At 38.4% G+C, this 26972-nt stretch overlaps 1 protein-coding gene across 1 annotated transcript in view; it reads left to right on the top strand.

Moving 5' to 3' along the window:
• The first annotated feature begins 4013 nt into the window (after window positions 1–4013).
• The window catches only part of PTTG1IP2 (PTTG1IP family member 2), a 28348-nt gene continuing 5389 nt past the window's right edge, over window positions 4014–26972 (top strand). Inside the window, exons 1-6 of the mRNA XM_073898784.1 lie at window positions 4014–4296; window positions 11944–11990; window positions 15609–15702; window positions 17013–17081; window positions 20297–20356; window positions 22186–22249. Coding sequence (XP_073754885.1) covers window positions 4149–4296; window positions 11944–11990; window positions 15609–15702; window positions 17013–17081; window positions 20297–20356; window positions 22186–22199 — 432 coding nt within the window. The 5' untranslated portion in view covers window positions 4014–4148 and the 3' untranslated portion in view covers window positions 22200–22249. The remainder of the gene's footprint in view (window positions 4297–11943; window positions 11991–15608; window positions 15703–17012; window positions 17082–20296; window positions 20357–22185; window positions 22250–26972) is intronic.

Below are 26972 nucleotides of genomic sequence, written 5' to 3' on the forward strand. Positions count from 1 at the left end.
CTCTTTTTCCACTTTACAGCCACTCTGGTAAATAATCGTAGTGAATGGGGAAGGACTGGAAGAATCATTATAGTATATTTTTGATGCAGTTGTACGTGGAGTCCCTTCTAGAACCCGGACACTTCTTCAGTCAATGAGTTCTGGATTTGAAAATTGGCTCAAGTTTGGATGATGAAGAAGGGATTGTGACTTTTTATTGGAGCTATGACCTCAGCCTCCTGCTCTTCCATTCCTGCCCTTTTCTGATTGTGGATGTTAAGCAGCACCCTTGATTAATGCCCCTCTATTCTACCCCAAGGAATGCCATGTTCTTTTAGCCATCTCCTATGAGTCAAGCCCCCATTTGCCGACCCTCTGACTTTGGCTGTTGTTTTGATTATTGTGGCTTCCTGAATTCTTGTGTTTACATACCACCACTTGACCATTATTACTTTGGGAGCTCCATCATTCCCGTTGGCTATAAGCAAGTCCAGCTCCATGACTGCTTCTACTATCAGTCTTGGCCTGCATCACTAAACACTAGTGCCCTCTTAGCAGCATGTTTCTGATGGCATTGATGTTTTCTCTGGACCCTCTCCTGGAACATAATCATCTGGTGGTTTTTCTAGCCTCACATAATACATCTATTTCAGTAAGCCCAATTCTCTCAGCCTTTCTATTCCTTCCTCTTCCTTCTGTGTAGGCAACTCAGGCATTACAACTTTCCTCCAGGTTGGCCCTCACTTTCTTCAGGATTCTAAAAGTCACCCTAACAATGAATTTGCCCCATCCCCTGGGGTCTTGCTAGGGAATTAAATCCCATGAAAGAACCCCCAAGTCAATGAAATCTCACTTATCCAGTTTAACATTCTAGTGCCTGGATAAGCATCTTCAAAATTCAGTTTCAGTGGTACTCATTGACTGCTTTCAATACAAGCTAGTTATACTATAGAATATAGTTTTTTTTCTTCTCTTATCAGCCACAGTGTGTCCTCATCTGGATTCTACTGAGTTTAACTCTAGTTATTGGCCTTTCAGCCAGGAGAAGGAGTAGTAGGGACTCCCAGCAGGGGAGTCCACCTCCACAAGCTCTGAGGTTTCAAGGGGACCTGCAGAGTCAACATCACATCCTCAGGAGGATCCATCCATTTACCAAGGCCATCAGGTATATGGTGGTAAAAAGAGAACTGCATCACTAAGAAGTTCAGTAGCTCTCCTCCATAAACCAAAACTGACAGTAGAGATAGTCACAGAACTGGGCTCATTAATATCCATGGAATTAATGAGGCTTCCAAAGTAATAGAGACCAGGTGGTGGTACTTAAACACAGAAGCCATGTTTCAGCCAAGCTTTCCCAGCCAGAACTCTGGCCTTAGCATGAGACCTGCCTGGCTCGACACATAAATGTCTCTGGAACTCTCACTATCAGGTCCTCATTCCGCTGCTTAGCTGTGTCCATTCCCACTACAGGGGATAAAGGCTACCAAAGAGGTCCTCTGGCTTTCACACTTAGTCTTTAACTGCTAGTCAGTAGCCCTTGGTTTCTCATTACCCCGCTGTCGGGCATCAATACAACTCTATAACCAACCCATTCTGCTGTCCTTGTAGGCACCACTCCCCTTTATCTTTCAAATGATTGAATCATTACACCTGCCAGGACATTCCTCTCCACCGTATCATTTTCATGGAAAATATTTTACCACTAGTGAATTTTTTTAGCAATTCAGCTGTTGTCTCTCTCCAGGGACTATTCATACTCCACATACTGCTCAAGATGGCATCATTTTTGCCCATTGGATAGTAACTGAACCAGTTTCAAAGCTTTACCTTACCATTTGTTTCCTCCAAAACTTCTAGTAGTGTTTGTATTAATTTGTATCCTTCATGGATCAGCTGCCAAGATGCGACTAGAAGTGCAAGAGGTTTATTGGGGAAACAGTTGGGAAAGATAACAGAAAGGGAGCTAGTGAAGGTGAAGAGAATCTTCAAACAGTGATACAGGGATGACACCTGTAAAGGTGAGGTGAAGGAATGAAGATTTGTTTGGAAGGATTTCAGAGTACAGACTAGTTCTAAGAAAATTTCAACCAGATTGATGCGGAGTCCTCAAGCCAAAATCTTCCATTACAGACATTCTGGATTAGGGTTCTTACCATGTTTAGTCTTGGCTGAGAGAAGCCTGTAGGAAACATGGCTTTGGCATGAATATGGTGGAACATCTGAGGGACAACAGCCGAGGCCATCAGTCACTTATGCTCTAAACTGGGCGTTTTCACAGCCACACACTACATGGTTTCAAGCATGGCTTTTAGCAGCTACAGGGATTAAATCCTTTCAAGTTTGAATCCAGAGAAAGATAAACATCTTTGTCCTAGCATTTCTAGCAGAAGCCCTGAGATTAACTTGGATTGGACCAGTGTGGGTCATGTGCCCACCTATCTACCTCATGGTGGCCAGGGAAATAGCATGTTCTGATTTTTTTCAGGTCTAGTTTTCACGCCCCACTTCCAGGATAGATTTTGGGGCCCCATTCATACCATGAGAATGAGCAGTGGTGAAAGGCAGATTCCCAAACAAAAACATGCACATAAAGAATATATGTATTTTTAATTTTAAACACTATTGCCAGGTTGCTTTCCGTAGACATTATAACAATTCAAAGTTCCACCAAAAAGGAAAAAATGGTACTTTTTCTCCATATCTTCACCAGCAATATGTGTTAACTTTGTTTTAATATTTTTGCCAAACTGATGGATACAAAATGCTAGCTCATTATTACTTCAGTTTACAATTTCCTAGTACTAGCATATTTTGAAATATGTTTTCATACATTCATTGGCTACTTGGATTTACCTTTCTATACATAGTGTCTTTACATCTTTTGTCCATTTTTCCATTGTTTTTCTTTTTTTTTTTTTGTCCTTTTCTTGTCAGTTTATATTTTTCATATTATAGCTAATAATGCTCGGTTGGTCTGTCCTCTGCATTGCAGATAGGTAAGGAAAAAGCCTGAAACTCTGCTCATGTCTTGCCCATCTTCATCTTTATAATCAGTACTAGATCACAGGCCTCAGGGGGCAGTTTAGATCAATATGCCAGGCCTTGGGACAACTGCATCATTCATTTTTGAAAAACAAAGCAAGATAGGACCCAGTGAAACACAAGTTTCCATGCCCCATCCTCGCTCAAATTTCAGTAATTCTGGAACCACCTTAACAGTTTTGTTGTCTCCTTTAAATTTTGTACTACTATTTATATTTCTGAAACTTGGCATTTTAACATAGATTTATTTTAAAAGTTTATGTTGTTGCCATTATATCACTATACCCACTAGTTACAGTTTTCCAATACACATTAAAAATAAATTCACAGGGGCGCCTGGGCTGTGCAGCTGGTTAAGCCACCCACTTGGTTTCAGCTCAGGTCTCTGCTCAGGTAGTGATCTCAGGGTCGAGATGGAGATCCATGTCCAGCTCCATGCTCAGCTCAGAGTCTGCTTAAGTTTCTCTCTCCCTCTCCCTCTGTCCCTCCCCCTTACACTCTCTCTAAAATAAATAAATAAATCTTTTATTAAATAAATTCACAACTATGAAAGTAAAAGATATCCGTCTGCATACCACTTAGAATACACCATACTTTGGGAAACGACATCAAAGCATGCCCTAGGTCCACAGACCAGTCAAGGAGAAGATCAAGGATTTACAGAGCTGTCAGTTTCACTGCTTATCTGCAGCACAGCAATCCCCATGGGGTGGGGTGGATGGTAGCTTCATTTATATCTGAGGAAAACAGCACAGAAACGTACAAGTGCTTTCCATGCCATTGGGTGGTGGACATTAGAATCCAGGCCTTGCTCCAAAAGCAATGGGGTAGCAGGGACCCATCAAATCCAGTGGGCGAACTTTCCCTAGTGGTCAGGGCTCTAGGAAGCCTGAGCCCAGGGCAGGCTGGGATTGCATTACCAACATTCTGCGTTCTGGCTGGAACGCTACAAGTTCTAAGGTTCTGCGAATTATGCTGGGGTCCAGGGCTCAGAAGGGGCTGCCTCGGAAGGTGCTGTGATTTGGTTAGGTCACAGTCCCGTCAGGGATCCTCCTGTCCAACCTGGTACCTGGTGCCCACTACGGTCCAACTGGCCTGGAATCGGCAGAACCCAGGCTGGAGGAGTGATGCGCTGGCTGCGGGCATGGGGCCAAATCCTCTTGCCAGTTTTCCTCTCTCTCTTTCTCATTCAACTGCTTATCAGCTTCTCTGAGAATCATTTTTCCCACATCTCCAGACAGAGGGGCAAGCAGAGATCAAAGTCTTTGGATGATGGTGAGCCATTCCAAGCCCAGAGGCTGATGCCCTATACATGCCACTGCCACCACATTTCCTTTTGACTGTGCCACTCTGGCAGCCTGAAATTTTCATCTCAAAGTTGTTTAGTGTTGGTGGGAAGATATTTTTTAGGGCTCTTGATGTTTTTGGTGAAATCCAATTTAATTGGACTCGAATTAATTTGCTTTATCAGAAATGTGAAGAGTGGATTAAAACAGTTTAAAAATTTGGGAAAGCATGTGCCCCCCACCCCCCTCACTTTTTGCATGACCTATAAAGCACATAAAGTTTGTGCTGTAAGCTGTAAATTAACTAATCAGACTCTGCTCAATAGTCATGGCTAGTCTTAGTGCTTTAAGGTTTTAATTAATACATTGCTTAATTTGTGTCTTAAGAAAGAATTGCTTTGGTCTGGAGATTTCCCTTAGTTTTCCTCCCCAACTGAAGAAATTTTGGAATGTTAAAATTCATGCTGAGTTGAATTCATGAACCTGGAAATAAGATTTTTAGTATCCTAAATTGAGATTGTATAGAAAGAATAAGGACAGGATTTGAATTACTTGGAAAATGCCCTGTAAAAAGATTGCTATTTGTATGAAGACTATAAGAATTACTGCTGTCTGGTTTCTAGAGTCTAAAAGAATGTTAATATCTATAAGGAAATTGGTCTTCCTTACTAAAACCGAACCCAAAACTCTCAGCTTTGTCCTGAAATGAGACTGCCCTTTGAGAGGATGGAGAGTAGGGAGAGGCTGAATCAAAAGGCCTAGCTTCTTTCCTTTGGTTTCATCTTTCCCATAGATTTTTCTCTTTTGACTTCTTGGTCATCCCCATACATACTCCAAGAGGAACAGTGTTCTAGTACCATCCCCACCATGTTCTCCACACAAGCAGTGCCTAAAAACATAGGCCAAGCATAGAAAGAAATCCTTCCTTTTGTTCCCTAGCAACTTGGAGTCATACTGGAATTTTTCTAAAGGCTTTATTAAAATGCTGATGAAGAACTAAAAGGGAGTGAACAAAGACACAAACAAATCAAGAATTACAGGTAACATAGTCTGGTCTCCAAAGGCTGAAGGTTCTGCTTCTAGGTAGCTCAATTCTAGGACTGGCCAACCCTGTTCAATGTTTCTGTGGAAAGCTTCCCTTTGTGCGGGAAAGCCTAGTTCAGCCTGTCCTGGACCTCCCCCCACCCCCAATTTTTGCTTCCTAGCCTGAGGCATTTCCCCTTTGTGCTTGCATTCAACCTTCCCATCTAACAGGGACTTGGTTTCTTAGACATCATTCCTTCAGCTCCAAATCTGAGAAAATGATTCTAACCCCTACTATGATCCCCACCTCCATCCTTCCTAGCACTCGGATTGATAGGCCTTTCCCACAGGACTTTGTGAATGATCCCACAACAAGTGAGACCTACCACAAAGGGGGTTGCTTTGATTTCCTGATATTCACTTACATCCGAGAGCTCAGTAAGCAATTTCCTATGAAATTACAGTTGCACTTGGAACTTTGGGTTTGGAATCTTTTCCCCCAATATCTAAGGAAAGAGTAAAAAACCACACTAACATGTAGTGATGTTCTTTCACCAGGAGCAACCAAACAACAAAGGGACATAGTCTAAAAAGCCGCTGGCAACCAAGGAAAAAAATAAAGGAAAGATTCTGCATCAGAACAGAATAGTACAGCATGACAATGCTCCAAATACCACTATCACCCTTTAGAAGTCACTAGTGAGTAACTAAATTCCAAGAATTTTCATTAATACTCCTGGAACTAGAGAGATGCAAATTGAGTGGGTATCCTATTCTTTACCGTTCTGAAGAATAACAGGAAATTGTAACAGTGGAGAAAAAAAGGGAAAAAGAAAACCTGAACAATGGATGGAAAGGTCAGTTCCTGGGCTGCAAACTTGGTTTAGGGGCAGATCTACAGTCCCTTTTATGGAAATGGGTAATGCCTCCGATTAGCTAGAATCCTGGCAGAGGAAAATGACAAAGTCTTAAAAGAGTGTAGAGCCCAGATATTCTAACAAACTCTGGCACGGCCTCACCTGAGTTCTTTCCCTTTGTCACATGCTGAGAACGACTGAATGAATAGAACATAAAATACCATAAAACTGTAGTTTCTCAGGAAAACATCTCAAGGATAGTTTTAGGTGGTCAAGGTGTCACCTACATCATGTCAGCACAAATAGAAGGTCTGAATGCAACAATCCAAGCATTAGTAAGATGAAAATAGACACAGAGCAACTATGCAAACACTGCATAGCTAACTAAATAATGAAATTAAGGAGTTTGGTAGCATGTAGAAAACAAATAATGTACCCTAGAATAAAACATAATTCAAGGAACAAATGCAAATTTCCCTACAAGTGCTTTTAGCTAGAGAATCACCAAATAAGAAATAGATTCAGTGAGGGGCACCTGGGTGGCTTAGTCGATTAAGCATCTGCCTTCAGCTCAGGTCGTGATCCCAGGGTTCTGGGATCGAGCCCCCACATCTGGCCTCCCTGCTCAACAGGGAGTCTGCTTCTCCCTGCTCTAGCGCTCTTGATCTTGTGCTCTTACGCTGTCTTTCTTATTCCCTCTCAAATAATATCTTAAAAAAAAATAGATTCAATGAAACGAGTCTCAAAGTAAAGATATCAGAATGAGGTAAAAAGGGAGATTTCTCTGACGAAATACATTGAAGGCTAAATAATATGAACATGAGGCAAGGCTTCCAGGTTTTCTCCTTAAGTACCCATTTATTTCTGCTAATGTTGAACACACCAAGAACATTTGTCATTTACACTCTAAAGTATGCATATTATATTGGACTCTGATAGCTGCCTCCTTCCCCTTCTTCTAGCCTAGGGGGTGCTGATATCTGGGAGGAAGTGGCGTTTCACTGTCTTTCCCCTCATGGACTTTTCAGTTTCTTCCATCACCTGTACACCTAATTCCCAGTACTAAGTTTCCTATATTATATATAGTTAGAGTAATTGCTATCACTCAAGACCCTCTCTGAAATTTATACTCCAAGATATTATTTAGAAAAATGAAAATGAACCAAAGGGAAATGTAGCATTCAAGAAAGAGTAGTAAACAAAGAGACCAATAAAACTTAGAGTTAATTTTAAATGTTTGATTTTAAGTCAACAGCAACTTAAATGTAATAATAATTTAATAATGATTCATAAGTATTTAATAGTAATTAGAATTCCTGATTATATCTACCTGGGAAGTGGTATGGAGAGGAAAGGGAAGAAAGCAAAAGCATATTAGGATCCTTATATAGGTAGAGAATGTAGATCCTGATTAGGCAAAGATTATAAAGAGGCATATAAGGGGTGCCTGGATGGCTCAGGATTTATGCATCTGAGTCATGATTTCAGCTTAGGTCTTGATCTCAGGAATGTGAGTTCAAGCCCCACATGGAGCCTACTGAAAAAAAAAAAGGCATATAAAAGATATATCTCAAAAATTTTTAAATAATAGCTTATATGTAAATAGAACCAGGAGGTGTGGCTTCAAAACCACTAGAGGAAATAAAGGAACAAAGAATAAATTGATGGACTAAAATATACCTTTCAAAAATGCCACTGAAAAAGAAAGCAAGTATAGCAATCTTAATATTAGATAAAATAGAATTTAAGTAAAAGAAAATCTTTAAGTAGAAGTGATAGTCCATGCTGATATTATAGCACAGTACATGAAGATGACATATGAAGCTTTGTTCATCAAACAACATAGTTTTGAAATAGATGCAGCAAAAGTTGATAGAAATAGAAAGAGCATTTGACAAGTTAAATCCACATGGGATCACTTTACATGCCTATATCAGAAATCAACAGATCAAGTATATAAAATATAAGGCTACAGTATAGAGAATTATAATATATAAAGCCTTGTGATCTGGCCCCCCGTTGTTTTGTTTTGTTTTTTTTTTTTTTTCCTCTTAGCTGTTCTTAAAACAATTCTCCTTCCAGGTAAACATTAGAATCAGCTTGTCTGATTAAATTGTTCTATTTTTTAAATTATTAACTTATTAATTCATTGCAATGCCAATCAAAAAGAAAGTTCTTGTTTTGATATCTGGTATAATATATTTTGATACCTAGCTTCTCTAGGTGTTTCAAATTGTGGTCCTCCTGGGAGAAGAGAAGAGGACCAAAGATGGAACTTTATGCAATAACATTTTAGACTTTGGTAGAGGAAGTGGAACCAGTCAAGGAAATTCAAAAAGAGTGGCCAGAGATGTTCCAGGAGAACTAGAAGAGAATGATGCTGCAGAAGTTGTGAAAAAAAATATAATTAAGAGGAAGGAAGTGACTAGATAGAATGTAGATGTACAAAAATCAGGCCTGTGGGGTAAGGGAAGAATCTGGTACCTAGCTGTGTAAATAGCTAGTACCTCTTCCTTCATGAATAGAGTGAAAGAAAGAAAGAACCTATTGCTTCATGTAAAATATGATCATGTAGGTTAGCTGGTCCTCACTGGTTCTCCAATAAGGGCAGGAAAGACTACAGGAAAAATTTCTGGGTAGTTATACAAATGTTTAGTCTAAACCTCTGAGATGGACCACATCAGGTCATTCACTGACATGAGAGTCAAGCTAAAAGAGAGGGAAATGAGGCCATGAGGGGCAAACAAGGAAGTTCAAGGTCAAGGAAAGTGAAGTTTTGAGTGAGGTCAAAATGCAAGTGAGAGAGGAAAGAAAAGAAGATTCCAGTTAGAGAATAGAATGTTGGAGTTTAAGATTTCGTGGTTGGAGCCATCCAGAATGATGCCAAAATCTAAGTTGAGACTATGGAAATAATCTGCTTAAGATGAAGAATCAAGAGTTTTTCTGGATGGTGGAATTTCAATGTTTGTTTTTACTGTGTACATATTTCTTATATTGAACATGTATCATTTTTGTAGCTACAGAAAGACAATAATCCTGTTTTGATTTTGGAAAAAATATAAGTATCAGGAATGAAAATAAGGAAAATATCAGAACTTAGTGGAAAGAAACAAAGCTGTGGACTTTATACTAACTGGAAGGTTTTTAGATGCAGTGTAAGAAACCAAGATTTTACATATAAGAAAAACATAATTTGTCTTGCTTAAGTGAAGCAAAAGAAATGTATGGGACCTCAGAAATGAGTGAATCACCATCATCTCCATATTTCTCCTTTGTTTTCTCTCCTTTTCTCTGCTTATCAACCTCATTCACTCCTATTAGCTTCCTCCTCAGGGCTTCTATGGTCACTGGCAGCTCCATCTTCTCAACTTCCCAAACAAAGAGAAAGTGGCTCCCTGCTACCTCTTAACCCACATGTTTTCATTTGTAAATCGTCAGAGGAAGGCTCTCATTGGCCTGACTTGGTCATATTCCCTCTCCCTAGACCAGTGTGGTCTGGGATTCACCCCGTTTGGTTCAGGTGTGCAGGCTTACATGCCTGGCTGGGACCAGGGAGTTTGTGTAGGAGGGAGCAGTTACCAGTTGTACCATGTGTCTACTGCTGAGGAAGGAGCAGTCCTGCCAAGGAAGGATGGGTTATATTTCCCAGGAGAAAGGAGAGGTACTGGTGGTCAAAACAGCTTAAACCCACATTCTGTCATTATTAGCAAGTGAACGTCAATGTGTCAATTGACTTTTCTGAGGTCAGTTTCTTCATCAATAAAGTGAGGTTAATAATAACCACCTTTCAGGATTGTGAAGATTGGTTATAATTGTTTTCAAATAAGCATTTATGTTTATAAATTGCTTAATAAGGATTCCACATAATCTGAGAGTGAAGGCCAATTTATATTTCCCATGAAGCTGGATTGATTGCTGGCTGTGGCTGCTCAGAAAGGGTTTGCATTTTTCCAGTTGGCTCTTTCAGAGAGTCACCTTTTCCTAGTTTACACAAAGATGCCCTGTCTTCAACTAGTGCTAACAGCAGCCCTACATCTTCAACTTTCTCTAATGTATATAATATAAAAAAGGTAAATGAAAACCATGTTGATATCATGCACATGCTGGTATGATGTGATGTGGCAAGTTCACCTCTGCAGTATTCTTCCCCCAAACCCATATCTTCAGTCTAATCTTGAGAGAAACAAGACAAATCCAAATTGAGGGATATCTACAAAATATTTGGCCAATACTCTTCAAAACTGTCAAGGTCATGAAAAACAAGGAAAGACTGAGACACTGTCACAGACTAAAGGAGACATTATGACCAAATGCAATGTGGGATCCTGGATCTTGGAACAGAAAAAGTGCAGTAGTATAAAAAACAGTGAAATCCTAGTAAAATCTGGAGTTTAGTTAAAAGTAATGTATTGGTGTCAATTCCTTAGTTTTGATAAACGTACCATTGATAGTGTAAGATGTTAGCCATGGGGAAAACAGGTGAGAGGTATACAGGAACTTTCTGTATAATCTACGAAATTTTTCTGTAAATCTAACATTATTCCAATGTAGAAACTTCAGCTGTGGAAAAAAAGCTGTGGGAAACAAGTAGAATTTGGAGAGCCCATGTGGCTAAGTCACATGCCTTTTGTTTCCCTGCTCCTGCCTCCTGAAGTAAGCCTGAAGCCGGCTGCCCCCAACATAGCTGAAGCAGTAGAATCTTTCCCATTGACCTTGCCTTTTACTCAACTTCCCTTTGGAGGCTCCAAAAGGGTAGGGTATTACTCCAAAAGTAATATTCAATAGGGCTTAATTTGAAAAACTCTCGTAAGTCTTTGGCCAGCCGAATCAGATCTGTATCCAATCAAACAATTTGAAATTAAATAGAAAGGCCTGACCTTTCCCACAGAGCTTATGAACTCTGTCCCCAAAATAATAAAGTGACTTTATTGTTATTGCATCACATGAAAGCTAGGGGATTAATTCCAGGCTCTACTTACTTTACAGAGATGTTGGAGTAAGAAAAAGAACCATGAAAATGCTTTTTTTCTAGACTTATGGTTTTTATTCTAGAACTTTCAAATATAAATTATATTGTTTATTTTTTTATGAAATAAGAAGAATGAAAATCCTCATCTGGGAGAAGTTTTTAAAACTTGTGGCACAACAAAATGAAGAATTAATTTTTTTTTTAATATTTAAAGACCTGGGGCGCCTGGGTGGCTCAGCCGGTTAAGCGTCTGCCTTTGGCTCAGGTCGTGATCCCAGGGTCCCGGGATCAAGCCCTACGTCGGGCTCCCTACTCGGTGGGGAGTCTGCTTGTCCCTCTCCCTCTGCCCCTAAGGACTAATTAGCCAGGAATATCTTAGCAAAACCATGTTGAATAACAAAGGAATTACTGAAAGAGGTTTTTAAAGTATGATGTTGTAAATATATAGTGATATTGCCAATTTGTTTTTCCTTTATTTCCTTTTTATATGGTTCCAATAAAACCAATTTATTGGTTTTTGGAAGTTATTTTTTAGAACTTAACTTGGCTAATCAAAGTTGGATAATGCCATTTCACATTTTTCCCAGCAATAGTAGAAAATAAGGGAGTTAGGATTTAAATAGTACCAATGGGAAAAGTGTCTAGATATGTGAAAATAATGAAATAACACACTGGGGTATGGATGAGTATGCCATTAAACAGGAATGACTAAATGAAATGCACTTTTATATAAAATTAAGCAACAAATGGTCTTTGCATTTACATTTTTGCACTTAATTTTTTATAGCATGTGCTGTAAAGAAAAATTGTCAATTATGTACAGAAGATAAGAAAGTAAGTTAACTTATATATGAGAAAATTGTCTTGGGAATGTTATAAAGTCACATAATTTACAGTTGTAAATGTACTTCCTTCTAGAAAATTACGCTTTAAAAACAAAAAAAAATTTTTTGCTTGAAAAGAATTATACTTCAGGAAGAAATTTTTTTTGTAAGTCAAGGAAAAGATAAGCCCTTTGAGATGCAGTGACAATTTCCTTGCTACTCTATTATCCCAAAACTAGAAAGGAGGACACATTGTTCCTTAACTAAAATGTAGCTAAGTTCCCTTCTCTGATGATTAGGTAGCTGACATTGTTCTTCACTTCATATTTGGAAGAAAGGAGGAATGCCATAAGAATTGAGGGGTATGGTGTTACAGAGAGCTTTGCAGCAACCCTTACAAAACCATTCAACCAGTATTGGAGAACCGACAATTAACACCAAAGGCAGAGAGACATGAAATCACTAATTAGAAAAAAGCATACCCTAGTAACTGGTATCTGTCATAGTGATTTGGATGCACGATTCTGTGTGCCTTCTTATGGTCATCAGTGCCAGTCCTTCATTTAATGAGGACCTGGGCTTCTGGCTCATGGACTTCTCTATCCAACCTGTGTGCTTTTCAAACTCGGCGAAGGCCCAGACACACTTGATCCCTCAGGGTCCTGACTTCCTCAGGTCTGCATTAAGAAGTCACTTCCCTGACCACACCCTGAACCCTGCACAGTCTACAGTGGCTCCTAAATTTTCGTTCCCCTTACACTGTACTTACTTTTCAGCATCAGCTAGACTGTCTTCTAGTCCTTTAATCTCTCATTTTTCCTTCAGCTTATTGGCCCTCTCCTATGGACTCCTTCAAGCATCCTTCCTGTGAATTCTCATGGCTGTCCACTTGAATGAAATATTCTTCCACATTTCTTTGTTTGTTACAATGGAAATTTTCAAACATATAAAAGCAGAGAAAATGGTATAATAGAACTGTATACCTGCAAGATCCATCTTTTTTTTTAACTTTTTTTTTGTTATGTTAGTCGCCATACAGTACTTCATTAGTTTTTGATGTAGTGTTCCATGAATTATTGTTTGCATATAACACCCAGTGCTCCCTTCAGTACATGGCCTCCTTAATACCCATCACCAGGCTAACCCATCCCCCCACCCCCCCCCCCTCTAGAACCCTCAGTTAGTTTCTCAGAGTCCATTGTCTCTCATGGTTCGTCTACCCCTCCGATTTCCCCCCCTTCATTCTTCCCCTCCTGCTATCTTCTTTCTTTCTTTCTTTTTTTTTTTAACATATAATGTATTATTTGTTTCAGAGGTACAGGTCTGTGATTCAGCAGTCTTGCACAATATGCTGTTCCTCTGGATAATGTGAAGTTCTGCTCTTTGAAGACTTTTTAGACTTAGTTAAGGTGTTAGTCAAATCTTTTTGTGGTATGTTACAGAAGCCCAGCTCAAACTAATTTAATAAACAGAAATCCAACTCAAACTGATTTTTACTGACTCACAAAAGTGGGAAGTCCAGGGATGGCCTTGGGATCATGCACAGCTAAATCTCCAAGGATGTTATTCCCATTTCCTCTCTTTTCATCTTTCATCTCCGCCTCCCTCTGTGTATTGAACCTCCTTTTGTCCTATGGCAAATGTGGACATTTTCCATATACCTCGAAAGAGCCTGGCTCCCAACAGATACCTCCCAATGTCTGTATACAACTTCAAAGAAAATTCTAATTGGCTTTATTTGGGTCTTCTGTCCAGTCCAGCACTAGTTACTGGGCCAGAGGGATGGGCTACCCTGAGTACCACTGACTGGGTTGGATGATTCCAGTAGGATAGAAATGGTGGAGCAAAGCTGACTGACAGCTGCAGAACCACTTAGAACTGAAGGATGACAGCCACAAAGGAGAGAAGGTGTGGTTACCAGAAGGACAAGGCTGGTGACACAAGCTGAGCAAAAGAGTAAAAATAAAAAACAAAAAACAAAAAAACTACCTTAGTCTACTGTATTTCACCCTTCAACTTTTCAGGATGTGAAGATCCTACTTTCCCTATCTCTGCATTTTAAAAAATGCTCCTAGCAAATAATACAAATAACCCTCAACTAAAATTGTCCTTCCCCAAAGTCAGTTAGTTATTGCCCTCTAGCTCTGTCTGGAATCTCAGAGCAGTGTGCATGATGTGTGGATGTTCCGTTGACTGTCCCTGGCCAAGCAGTGAGTTATTGGTCACCAATCTGGCTGCCTTAGGCTCAACCTGTGAAGGAACTCCCTGTTCCATTGTTCTCTGAGCTTCTGTCAGAGAGAGGCACAGGAGAGAATGTCTCCTTTGGGGACTGCACTGCTTTAGGAGCTCACCTGATCTGGACTTGGTTACTGGGGCCTGGGAATCAGCTTAGCACTGAGTAACCACAAGGTCCTGTCTGACAGGTTCAGGTTTTTCTGGCAATTCATCTCCCATAAAAACCTGCTAGATGGCATGGATTTGATTCCTAGAAATGCTGAGAACTCTTAACAAAGGTGAGAAATCTCTGGGCTATAATCTGAATCTAGGCTTTGATTTTGCAGTTCTACTCTTTAAGCAACAGTCTGAGAGGATAGGACCCATTCAACCTAAGTGACTCCATTTGACTTCTGGTCTTGGTTAACATGAGAGAAAAGCTGGCCTTTGATATACCTCCTGCTCTCAGGGAGTGACTAAGGGGTGGTTCTTTACTTGGAATGAGTCATTATCTCTGCTGGTCTCAGGATGTTCAGCAAGAAGTGATTTGGAGGAGTCTGGGATCAGTCTTATAAGATTGGTTACCTGCACAGAACCAGACTGATTAGGTTAGAATCCAAGCTCTTCTGTTCACTAGCTGTGTGACCTTATGTAAGTCACTTGACTGTTCTGTGCCTTATTGTCCTCATCTATAAAGTGGACATAATTTTTCTTAGCTCACAGGGTTATCATAAGGATGAAATGAGTTAATATATAAAAGGGCTTAGAATGATGCCCGTCACATGGTAGGCTCTATTTAAGTGACATTTTTACCACTCTGTCCTCATTTTTTTTTTTTACTCTTCCAGATTCTAGTCTTATCTCCTGCAATGGTTTTCACCTTTGTACCTTCCTTTTGCTTACTTCAGCAGGGGACTTAGAATTCACTTTTCCTATTTTTCACATGATTATCTCAACACCCAATGAGCAGAAGGGAGAAGGGCATGAGGTATGACTGATTGACAGCCCCACCAAGCCCACATGTAACGGAGGAATCCCCAGAGGAAGGAGTGAGTGTTATAGACAAGGGGAATGGGAATGAGTATTGAGGGGTGAGAGAGAGGGAGAGAGAGAGAGAGAGAAAGAGAGAAAGAGAAACCCTATCTACTGTAGTTGTTATTACTACTTTATGAAATCATGTCTCAGGTTTAGTTCTCTAAACATAGAGCCTAAGAAAGGGATTCAGGTACATGTGATTTCTTGAATGATTGCCTTTAGCAAAATTCTATAGAATAAGAGTCTCAGGGCAAGAAAGGGACAAGAGCCAAGAAAAGATACAGTCTTGGGATGCCTGGATGGCTCAGTTGGTTAAGTGTCTGCCTTCAGCTCAAATCATGAGGACATTGCTTTCATTTTTTTTTCTTTCCAAATACAGTGTTTTTGGTGCAGTGAAGAAGGGGCTTGCAAAAAAATGTGTTTTCCATATTTTGGGTGTCAATTCAGTTCTATATATTGGTCAAACTGTAGAGGTGAGTTGTCCTTATTTGAATTTTTGTGTACTTTTTTTCCAGTTAACTTGCAAATACTGTATTTCATCATATTTGGAGGATTATAAATTATTATATTTGCTTTATTAAAAATATAGCAAATCTGTTCATTGATGTTTCCCTGGATAGAGGCTGATACTGGTTGTTTCCAACCAGTGTTGGTTCAAGCTAGGTCAACATTCATTCTGATTGGTGAGTACCTTACCATACCAGCTGTTGACTACTTTAAGTTTCAGCTCTAATGTACTCTAATGTATGATAACCATTACCCAGTGAAGGGAGGTGTTTCATGTTGTTTTAGGAACTCCAGGAGTTTCTTATACACTAGCCTTGGGGTGAGGACATATTGAAATATGCCCAGGAACATTACTCTAACTTACATTTCCTCAACTAATATAATCTATAATGACAGTTGCCATTCAGAACAGTGACTCCCTAGGACTGAACAAATTTTAATCATCTTTATATCCGTAATGTGTTTTTTTGGTATGTTATATGGTACTTACCAAAGCAGGGAAATGTACTAGAACCTTATAATAAGTTTCCAAAAAAGGTGAAATGAAAAGCTTTCCTAGTGAACCCTAACTATATGAGAAAACCCAATCTAGAATCTATGTTTATTTCTTAATTGAAGTGAAAAAAAAACACATGAATTTTGCCCTCAATTCCCTGTTTTTTCAGGTACTATCAGGTATGTTTAAATCATAATTGATTGTAGCAAAGAGCTTATGAACAAGTAACGATTCATATATTCAGTGTGAATGGGAAGCCCGGTTTCCATTTCATGTTCTGTCCTTGTAGCTTCATTTTACGGATGTACACTGGGGGCGATGGAATCTGCAAATGCTAGAACTCTGCTCTCCCAGCAAGCATTTGTTGTCTCTTTGACAAGGAGCTCCTGAACTCAACAAACCTCCCCCTGCTATCTGCATGCATCTTTACAGAAACGGCAGACTGAGGAATCTGCTCCTTTCTGTTGAGATACTGCCTGGAATGAGTTTAGAGGGAAAATACAGGGAAAGAAATAAGCCAGTGGCCTAAGAGTTTACCAGTCTGGAGATGAAGGACATTAAATGCTACATCCTTTTAGCAGCTGATTCTTTTCTAATATTGGTGACTGTTGTATTAATGGTAGTTTTACTGGAGTATATGATGCTGTATGTTATACTGTTTTTCCATAACTTGTTAATTTGTATTTAAGAATCAAACTGCATGATACTAGAAAAGATAAAAATATAAGAAATTATTGCTCTTCTATTAACTTAAAATATATTTCTTTTCATGCATTTCAGTTGACATGTTTGGATTCCTGATGCTTCTACTCATCATAATATTAATTGCAGTACTCATTTGGTATTGCTGCATCTTTCACTATTACCTGCAGGAGTATGTTCATTTTCTCCTTAGTAAGAATGCACTTGGGGATAATATCACTGAAGAGAATGCTAAGCTAGTTATCAGGAAATGTTTTACCTTTTTTATGTAATAAAAATAACATATCTATATGATAGGGGGAGAAAACGTTCAGAAGGTAACAGAAGATTATCAAATGAAAAGGAAAATTTAACTTGCCCACCCCCCACTCTACCTCTTACACCTCCTCCCCAGAAGTAATCCTTCTAGTATGATTCTAATGCAGTTCTTCTTTTGGTTACTTCCTATATTTGAACAATATGGTTATGACTCCATCTCATGATTTATTAACTTCAGATGTTATCTATTGAGTCCCCAGAATGAAAGCTGAAAATTTATCTTGCACTATCCATAGTCTTCTGTTATTTTGCTCTTAGTGGGTATTACCATTTTGTGATTTTTGAATTTTAACTATCATTTTTCATTCTTGGCTCTTAAGATCTCTAATATTTCTTCTATTGGTTATTGTTTCAACTTGATTGACTTGATTACTTTGAATAATTGGCTTAGTGCTCTGTCTCTGTATAATCAATTCTTCTCCCATTACTTAAATAAGAAAATTTGGAACCCTGTACTTCTGTCTATTCTTTCCTCCTTCTATCTCCTAAACTCTGTAAGCTTTCTCACTCATTTGACCTTTTTTTTTTTAAAGATTTTATTTATTTATTTGACAGAGAGAGAGAGAGAGAGACACAGTGAGAGAGGGAACACAAGCAGGGGGAGAGGAAGGGGGAGAAGCAGGCTTCCCGCTGAGCAGGGAGCCCGATGCGGGGCTTGATCCCAGGACCCTGGGATCACGACCCGAGCTGAAGGCAGACACTTAACAACTAAGCCACCCAGGCGCCCTCTCACTCATTTGACCTTATCAAGTATATAATGTTTACTTTCTGTTTGATAACTATATCTTTATATCCTGAAATGCTTACTCTATAGTTTGAATCTAAAATTTTAAAAATATAATAAACATAATTTTTAAAATCATGATTGTATAACTATTGCTCAGTAAAGACCAAACTGAAAATAGAAAATGTGATTCTATGTAATTAGCTGTATTACTTGAAAGAGAATTATGTAGTGTCTGATCAAATAGATTCTCTTTTCTTACTCTCCATTTCTCAAAATCATGCTACATTTCATTTTGTTTCATGTTTACATTGTGACTTTCTTATACAGCTTTTGCATTTTTCTAGGGTTTTAAATTACCTTTATTATTTCCTGTCAAGAAGGACAGTCGTATATATTTATTCCTATCACTGTGATCATTCATCTTAGTATTTGGAAAAATATTTTCATTTTCATCTTATAGACACTCTTCTAAAAATCTGAGTTTTTGTTCTAATTTATAAAAATTAGTTTCTTTTCAGGGCTCTATTGAGCTAAAACAATTTTTTGGATCCTGTATCTTCCTCTTTTTAGAATTTTTTTCCCCTTTTACTGGAATATTCCTCAAGCAACTTTTTCAAAAGGAGTTCACAGAACATATGTAAAGTGTTTCCATAGTCCATACATGTTGAGAAATTTTTCTCCATTTTCCTTTAGCCAGCATTGCATTACTTTTTTTCCTTATATTGTACACCTTTTCCAAGAAAGACCCTTAGACAAGATAGAAAGACCCATAAATAAGGTAGGTGCACACTAATAGGTTCATCTGTAAGGAAAATATGCCCTATGAAAAGATAAAGATTAGCTAAATGTCCTGTTTGTTTACCTGAGACCTCCACTTTGTCTAGGACTTCATATTTTTTTTGGCTTTGAGATTTTATATCTTTTCCTTATTAACAAACAAGAATAAAAGAAAATGTAAGATGGAAGATCATTTCTTACTCTTTACCTCTAGAACAAAAATATATCCAGAAGGAAGAACCAATAGGGTATATATTACATGTGTGGTAAGAGGATGTGGCAAATACATTGTTCTTTCCTTTTTTATATTTTCTTCCCAGGATTCTGGTATCTTTAAAGTGTCATCCCTTTTTTTGTATAGTGCTGAGTAAGGTGGCAAATTATGCCCACAAGAGAGTAGGGACCTGAGCAAATATACATTACTGAAGCTTCTTTTGCATGTAGTTTCAAAGCAAAACCCTGAAGCCTCTCAGCAAATACGGTCCAACAATTGCACTCAGTTCTGGTTAGCTCTGCTATTCACCCACCATCTCATCCTTTTCAGTTTCTTTTAGAGATCTAGATCTTGTTAATTCAATGAACACTGTATACTGTCAGAAGAATTTGTCATATTAAGGACTTATTGCACTCCATAATCCAAAAATCCTGGTTGCATTCCAGAAATAGTCATCTTTCATTTAAAAAACACCTTTGAATGACTAATGGAGCATCAAAGTATTGATGACTACCTGTGATCTAGTATTTTTTTTATTCAGCAGATGTGATTTAAAAGTTAAAGGACTTTTAAAAGTTCCAAATGTTAAAGAATATGAATGTTTAACTGCTAATGTACTTAGTGCCTCCTTGACTCTCATCTATTTCAGCAAATATTTATTGAGTATTTATTATGCCCTAGGCAGTGTTGCTGTCACTAAAAAAAAAGATCACATCCTTAGCTTCATGGTGAGGATATACTCTACTAAGGGGACACAGACAAGTCAACAAGCAATCGTTAATTCTATTGCTAACTTATTGATATTTTCAATGATATTCCATTTATTTTAATTGTGTTTTTCTTAAACACTAAAATCCCCATGGTGGATACATAAAAGGAGAATTTAATTTAATAAACCAATGGTAATAAAAAGTTGCATAAATGCAGTCTAATGTAATGAAATACAGTTGACCCTTGAACAACACATTTGAACTGTGTGAATCCGCTTTTATGCAGATGTTTTCAATTAATACAGTGCCGTACTGTAAATGTATTCTTCCTTATTTTCTTAATAATGTTTTATTTAGCTTACTTTGTTAGAGTACAGTACATATTACATATAACATGCAAAATATGTGTCAATCAACTATGTTATCAGTGAGGCTCAATAGTAGGTTCTTAGTAGTTAAGTTTGAGGGGGTCAAAAGTTATACATGAATTTTCAACCATGTGATTAGCACCCCTAATTCCCATGCTGTTCAAGGGTCAACTGTAATTTCAATGATAACCTTAACTATTCTGACATAAACCTCATTAATTCTAAGTTCATCGTCATTTTGAACAGAGCTCAAGTCTGTGTTGCTGGAAGACTACGCACAGTTTATATTCACCGTGGGCCTACTGCTGGCAAGTGTTTTCATTTACTTGATGGGATGTCCCAGGCCCTCAGTAACCCGCAGATGGAAGTCTTGCCCTTACTTTTTTTTAGGCATCAAAATTAAAGTATGGGTAGAAAACACAATAGCAGATTTCTTTGTTCTAATTTCTAAGACACATTCTTATAACCTCAATAGTTAGTCTAGGATGGGTAAAACCACAATATTGATAGAGAAGAGGTAAAAATTTCCAATCCAAATGGGATATTAATAGATTTCCCAGTTCCCCCAACTCCCACTCCACAAAAGCAATTCAACAAAAGATGACATTTGCCTTGAGGAATTAATTTACTCATCTTACCTAGTTGGCGGACCCTCTATCCACTCTTCTCAACTTGATTATTTAAACGTTCCCTTACAAAATTCAAATCTTGGCTTCCTTCAGCTCACCATGCATAGCTCCTGGGCAGGTCCTCCTACTCCCCTGCTACCCAGGCCTGGATCCTAGAACCCCAACTGGAGTCAGAACTGTACCCTCCCCACCTCCTTTCACCTGGGTAATTGGACCATAAATAATTTTAGGTCAGAATATGGCTGAGGAAAGTGTTTTATAACTGAAATAAGACAACTACAAAGTGCTTCATAATTACTATTAAAAATAACTCTGGGGTTTATCCAGGTTTTTGTGCTGCTCTGGCCCTGTAGGACACAATACTAAATCTGAACAAGAAGCAGGGTGAAACTCATAGGGGTAAGGATGAAAGGTCAAACACATACACATTCCATTGCCAACTCCTAGATCTTCTTATGTAAAAATTGTTTTTTTTTTTTTGTAAACAGGATCATGAGGTGTTCCAAAAAGCTATTTGAGTTGGGGAGCTGAAGTTCAGGGTGATTGCTGTTTCCTGGGGTTGAAATCAAACCGGAGGACTGCAGAGAATAGCTCTGTGTTTCAGTTTTTCTCCCTCCATTTAAAACTTCACAGCAAACTGGGCTAGGAGAAATGTTTTGAAAAGAGCACAAGGTTGGGTTGTATTTATTTTGGTAGAAACAGTTATCTATTCACAGATTGAGAACAATTAGTTACACTAGATTCATTGTAGGGACTACAATATAATCAAATTAACAAGGCAGGATTATTTTCCGCCCAAGTGAATAAACTGCAAACCCGCGGGGAATGCTTGTATTAAAGGGTTGAGTAAAGGAGACAGGATTCTTCAAAAGGAATTGAAGATGGAAAAATGGGAGATAGTGGTGTCATAGAGATCAAAAAAGGAGGGTCTGAATATGGAGGGAGAGAGATTCATGGGTGTTCTTTGGATTTACAAATTGGGGAGTTACTGGTAACCTATTTGCATGTGATAGTCTAATGAGCATTTATTTGAGACATAGAATAAGCGGACTTCTGATTTATGGAAGAGGAAAATAAGGAACCTTATACACTCTGTATTATTTGACCATGATGCTCCTCACCCACAGTTGTTTTCCAGGAGTGGTGGTAATATCCCCTCACTTAGTCCTTGGTCTATACTTCTCTAGCAAGTGAACTCAGAAGATGATTTGCTGGGATTATGGATTCATTGATCATCCACAGGTTTTCTGTCACTGGAGACAACTAGTCTTGTGGTCACCACAAAATATTTGACCTTTTCCTCTTTGTTAAATCCATACCCAAGTCAGTTAAGACCTTAAGTCTTTTGGAGCCCTAAATGTTAAAATCACAGTAATATTAAAATCTCAGAGTAGAGATCATATTGTTATTTACAAATATTTTGTGTTTAGCATTTTAAAAATCAGCTAAGTCATCATTGACTTTTCAGAAAGACTTTGTAAAGGTAAATTGATTTTCTTTTTTCATAGGATATGATGAATAGATAACTGGAAAAGATAGATTTCCAGACAGAAAAAGAGGGTTTCTTCAATGGTAAGCTTCCCAGTTGTATTGTATGAATTGTCTGCATGCCTTTTCCCTCCTCCTATTAAGCAACTTTTAAGAAATGTAATCAGAGTTAATTAAGAAAGTTGAAACCAAATCTGTAAAATGTAAATGATTTTCAATGCCTGAAAATATGTAATAGAAGGCAGCAGAAAAAGGAGATATAACAGCTCCTCAGTCAGGCTGCCTTCGTTGAAATCTGGGCTTCATTGACTAAGTATGTCATATTGGACAACTAACTAAATCTGTCTCTGCTTTAGTTTCCTCATTTGTTAATATTAGCTAATAATAGTGACTAAATCATTGGGTAGCTCTGAGGACAAAATGAGATTTTACAGGTAAAATTTTTAGAATTTTCCCCGCCATTGTTACTACTGTTACCACCAATGTTACTAGAGTAGTCACAGAATCTTGGCACTTATATCTCAGGGTATGAAGGTCATCCTGCCCAAACCCTCATCCAGTGCTAGGACCCTCTTATCAACATCTCTAGCCTGTTGGATGATGAGCAGCTTGGGACTGTCACTTGGATGGAAACAGTTACTAATTTGGCTTGGGTGTGTGTGTGTGTGTGTGTGTATACTGCATGCAAAGTAATTCATGAATTTACAATGATTTCCTCTTGATTTTCTTTCACCTTAGTTTTCCCCTCCTCTCCCTTCCCCTCCCCACCCTTCCCCTTCCTTCGCTTGTCTTTCTTCCTTTTTCCCTTTCTTTTTCTCTTTTTCTTTCTTTCCTTTCTTTCCCCTTCCTTCCTTCCTTCTTTCCTCCCTTCCTTCCTTCCTTCCTCCCTTCCTTCCTTCCATCCAGAAGCGGACTCATCAAAGAGGAACTTGCTGATAATAGGATTGTTTTAAAATGTTTTATGTCTTCTCATGCTACGTTGTTGTCTAACTTTTGTATCAGAGCATTTCACTTTGAATCAAAATGCTATTGCAGGGTGGGGGTATTATTGCAGAAGAGCTTTCAGTATACAGTTGACCCTATGATAATCATATAAAGACTTTAAGTGCATAATATAAAAGGCAATATTTAATGCTTTTTGGTTAGATATTATGTTAAAAATAAAACAGTGAAACATTTAAAAAATTAGACTTTTAAAAAATAGACAAAACTTCTATATGGCAACACCTTAAAATCTTAGAATAAGACATTAAAAACATACTAGCACAAATTATAGAACTACTTACAGATTCTTTTTCATATCTAATTAGTCAACTTAAAGAAAAGATAGTGAATTCTATTGAGAGAAAAGAAATTGACCAGGCTTGTTAGGACACAGGACTGTGAGGAGAGAGACATAAAGAGTAAGACTGGGACTGGGGAAGCTTTCGTTTGGGTGATGAGAAAGCATTTGAAGAAAGCAGCTGTCTTAAACTGGGTTCCCTGGTAAATAGGCTCCAAGGCAGAGATTGGCCTACAGGGCTTTACTGGGGAATACTTGTAGGAGTAACACTTGTAAGAGAGATAAACAGACTTGGGCAGGGGGAAGAGTTGAATCGTCATACAGTCACTACCTGGGACAATCTTATGGTGAGCTCTGGAACCTGGATGGCGTCCCTAATTGAAGCACAGGAGCCCAAACCCCAAATCAACCATCCTTAGATGTGGGATGCTCTCTAAAAGGAGGCTTAGGGGCACCTGGGTGCCTCAGCCATTAAGTGTCTGCCTTTGGCTCAGGTCATGGTCCTGGGATCCTGGGATCGAGCCCTGTATCGGGCTCCCTGCTCAGCGGGAAGCCTGCTTCTCCCTCTCCCACTCCCCCTGCTTGTGTTCCCTCTCTCGCTGTCTCTTTGTCAAATAAATAAATAAAATCTTTAAAAATAAATAAATAAATAAAAGGAGGCTTAATGTTGAGTGAAGTGACTCCCTTTGAAGGCAATACCCAAAAAGAGCCTGGCAGCTAGAAGAGTGAGTGCCTTGATCCTGAAAGGGTGGGCTGGGTAGTGCACAGTAGCATCTACCACAGCAGTTGTCATTGGTTTGGGGGAATACTAAGAATAGTGATGCTGGGAAGACAGGATTTTGAAGTGTTCTATTGCTCATTAAGGGCACAATCCTCCTTCACCACTTAAATGCTTTCTATACAACCTAAGTAAATATTTACATTTCTTTTAATTCTATCTTTCCATTGTTATTGAATTGATGATGGTGATGATGGGGAGGATGATTTGACCCAATGCAGAGATTGGGTCAATGTGACCAGCTTTATTTTCAGGTTAGATAAATTTTGGAATGGGATTAGTTGTGATACTGACTGAGAAGGGGAAGATATGTAAACTGATGATGATAGGTTTACTCGAAAAAGAAGGTAATTGAAAAATGGGATGTCTTGAGGAAGTAGAAGCAAGCAGATCTAAAGGGACCGAAACTGGGGGAGTAGATTGTGGCCAGAGAGTATAATCTCCTTCTAGAACATTGAGAGATGCAACAGTTTAGAAGACAGAATAGCATTTTCTATGAAGGGCCAGATAGTAAATATTTTAGGCTTTTGGGGTCTTACCTTCTACTCAGCTTTGCTGTCATTGTGCAAAATCAGCCATAGACAATACATAAACGAATACACATGACTGTGTCCGAATAAAACTTTATTTACAAAAACATGCAGAGGGCCAGATTTGGTCTCAGTCATCGTTTGTGAACCCCTGGTTTAGATGACAAAAAAAGACCGCTGAATGGCTGTGTTTGACTAATTTGTTACACTGATTTGTGACTATATATATATATATATTTTTTTTTTCTTTTTAGAGAGAGAGAGTGTGCACACTAGCAGGAGAAGGGGGAGAGGGAGAGAGAGAGAATCTTTAGCGGGCTCCACGCTTAACGTGGAGACCAACAGGGGCTCTACTTCACACCCCTGAGATAAGATCATGACCTGAGCCAAAAATCAAGAGTCAGAGTCAGATGCTTAAATGACTGAACCACCCATGCACCACTGTGACAGTTTTTTTTTAAAGATACCAAATAAAATAGCCAAAGGAAGATACAAAGAGAAAGCTAGAATAAAGTAGCCACATGTAACTCATAATGCCATCCCTTCTGTCACATGCTTGATTATGCACAGCCTTTCACTTCATGATTTCCTAAGTTCTTCATGCTTCACATTTATATGCTTATTTTGGAAATAATCAGTTTTTGAGATAGAAGCAATGATTAATCCAACCAACATGTGCCACCCTGATAAATCCAAATGGGTTTCAACAAACACATCATAAGAAGTAGCTAATCTCATGATAAGAAATGTAGCAGCAACCCAAAGGAATAGATTAGACTTCAGGAATACACGTGACAGGGAAGGGATCTTTCCACTTAATTTGTGTGATTTTTGACAAATCTTTTACCCTCCTATACTTTATTATGCAGCTATCTGATAAAAACACATTTGGTTCTTTTCCAGAGTTTTGAAATCTACATGACACATTTTAAAATCATTTGAAAACGATGTTCAGTGCCTTTTTGGAATAACGCAGTATTTTTCACATCTAAGTAGCCACCCGGCCAAATCCACAAACAGGGATGTTATTAAGGAAAGCCTTTGTTGGACTGTAGGGGAGAAGAGATGATCCTAACAATCACAATTGTACAGGCAGTAGAGATCTGCTTCAGAATTTCATTCACTGTTATAATTTCGGTGCCCAAGTAATTAAAAAGGGGAATCAGAAGGCTTTATGTCTCTTAGCTGTCTTTTGGGAAACATATGCTGTTGAATTACATATTAGGCATACCAGAGCCTAATGAGCAAATTGTGACTGATAATCAAGGAGAAAGTCTTAACCTGGGTGTCCTTCTGGTGGAGGAGAGCGACAGTTAAAAGGCTGAGGGTGAGTGGCAGAATGACAATAGCTTTGTTAACCTGACTCTGTAGATGAGATGATCATTGCCTGAAATGCCAGCGTCTGGTTGGCTGTAAGAAAATGCCTTTTTCTCCCTCCATTTAAATGGTAATTACACATTTATAATGCATTGCAAGTGTGTCTAGTTTTACTCAGAATCCTCTGGGAGCTCTAGAAACTAGTACTTTTATAACGATGGATACTCTTTTGGAGTTATTTCTTTGCTTGGGATGATCTTGTTTTTATTAATTTTCAACATTCACCTGCATTTTCCCCCTTCAAAACCAATAGGATTTTCCCAATCGAATAGTAGCATTGGCAAAATTGAATAATGACATTCAAGTCATGTAACATTAAATAATATCTGTATTTTAAATATCTTTTAATTATCTTGGTAGTTACTGCATGCATGTTAATTTGGTATTGAGTATTGTTTTCTCATAAATAAGTCAGGCAATTTCTAGTAAAATCACCATCCCCTAATTTTCCCTTTTCCAAAATTATATTCTTGTATTCCTTTAAAATCTAATGGTTAATTCTGATACTGCATATTTCCTTTTCCCTCTCTTCTCTTTGTGCATGGCATTTAGTTCAGATTCATTTTGGCATTTATATCAGTACCCACTTATTTCTTTAGGTGTAGTATTTTATCTTGACCTTCCAAGCTGAATGCAATAGAAGCACCAAGCAAAACATAAGGATCGGAGAAATTAATAAAGACAAGTACTAAATATAGATCCCTCAGCATGTTCCTGACCTAGTGTTATTTACATAAGCAATCATTTTCTATCAATAACTTATCTTTCTGATATCAAGATCATTTTAATGTAAAACTCCATCAAATTCTTGGAAGAACAAGCTTTTTTTTTGGGCAAGTT

Source organism: Callorhinus ursinus, unplaced genomic scaffold (assembly GCF_003265705.2).
Source record: "Callorhinus ursinus isolate GAN/ISIS: 27379988/994484 unplaced genomic scaffold, GSC_fseal_2.0 scaffold12, whole genome shotgun sequence".
Classification (NCBI taxonomy): Eukaryota; Metazoa; Chordata; class Mammalia; order Carnivora; family Otariidae; genus Callorhinus; species Callorhinus ursinus.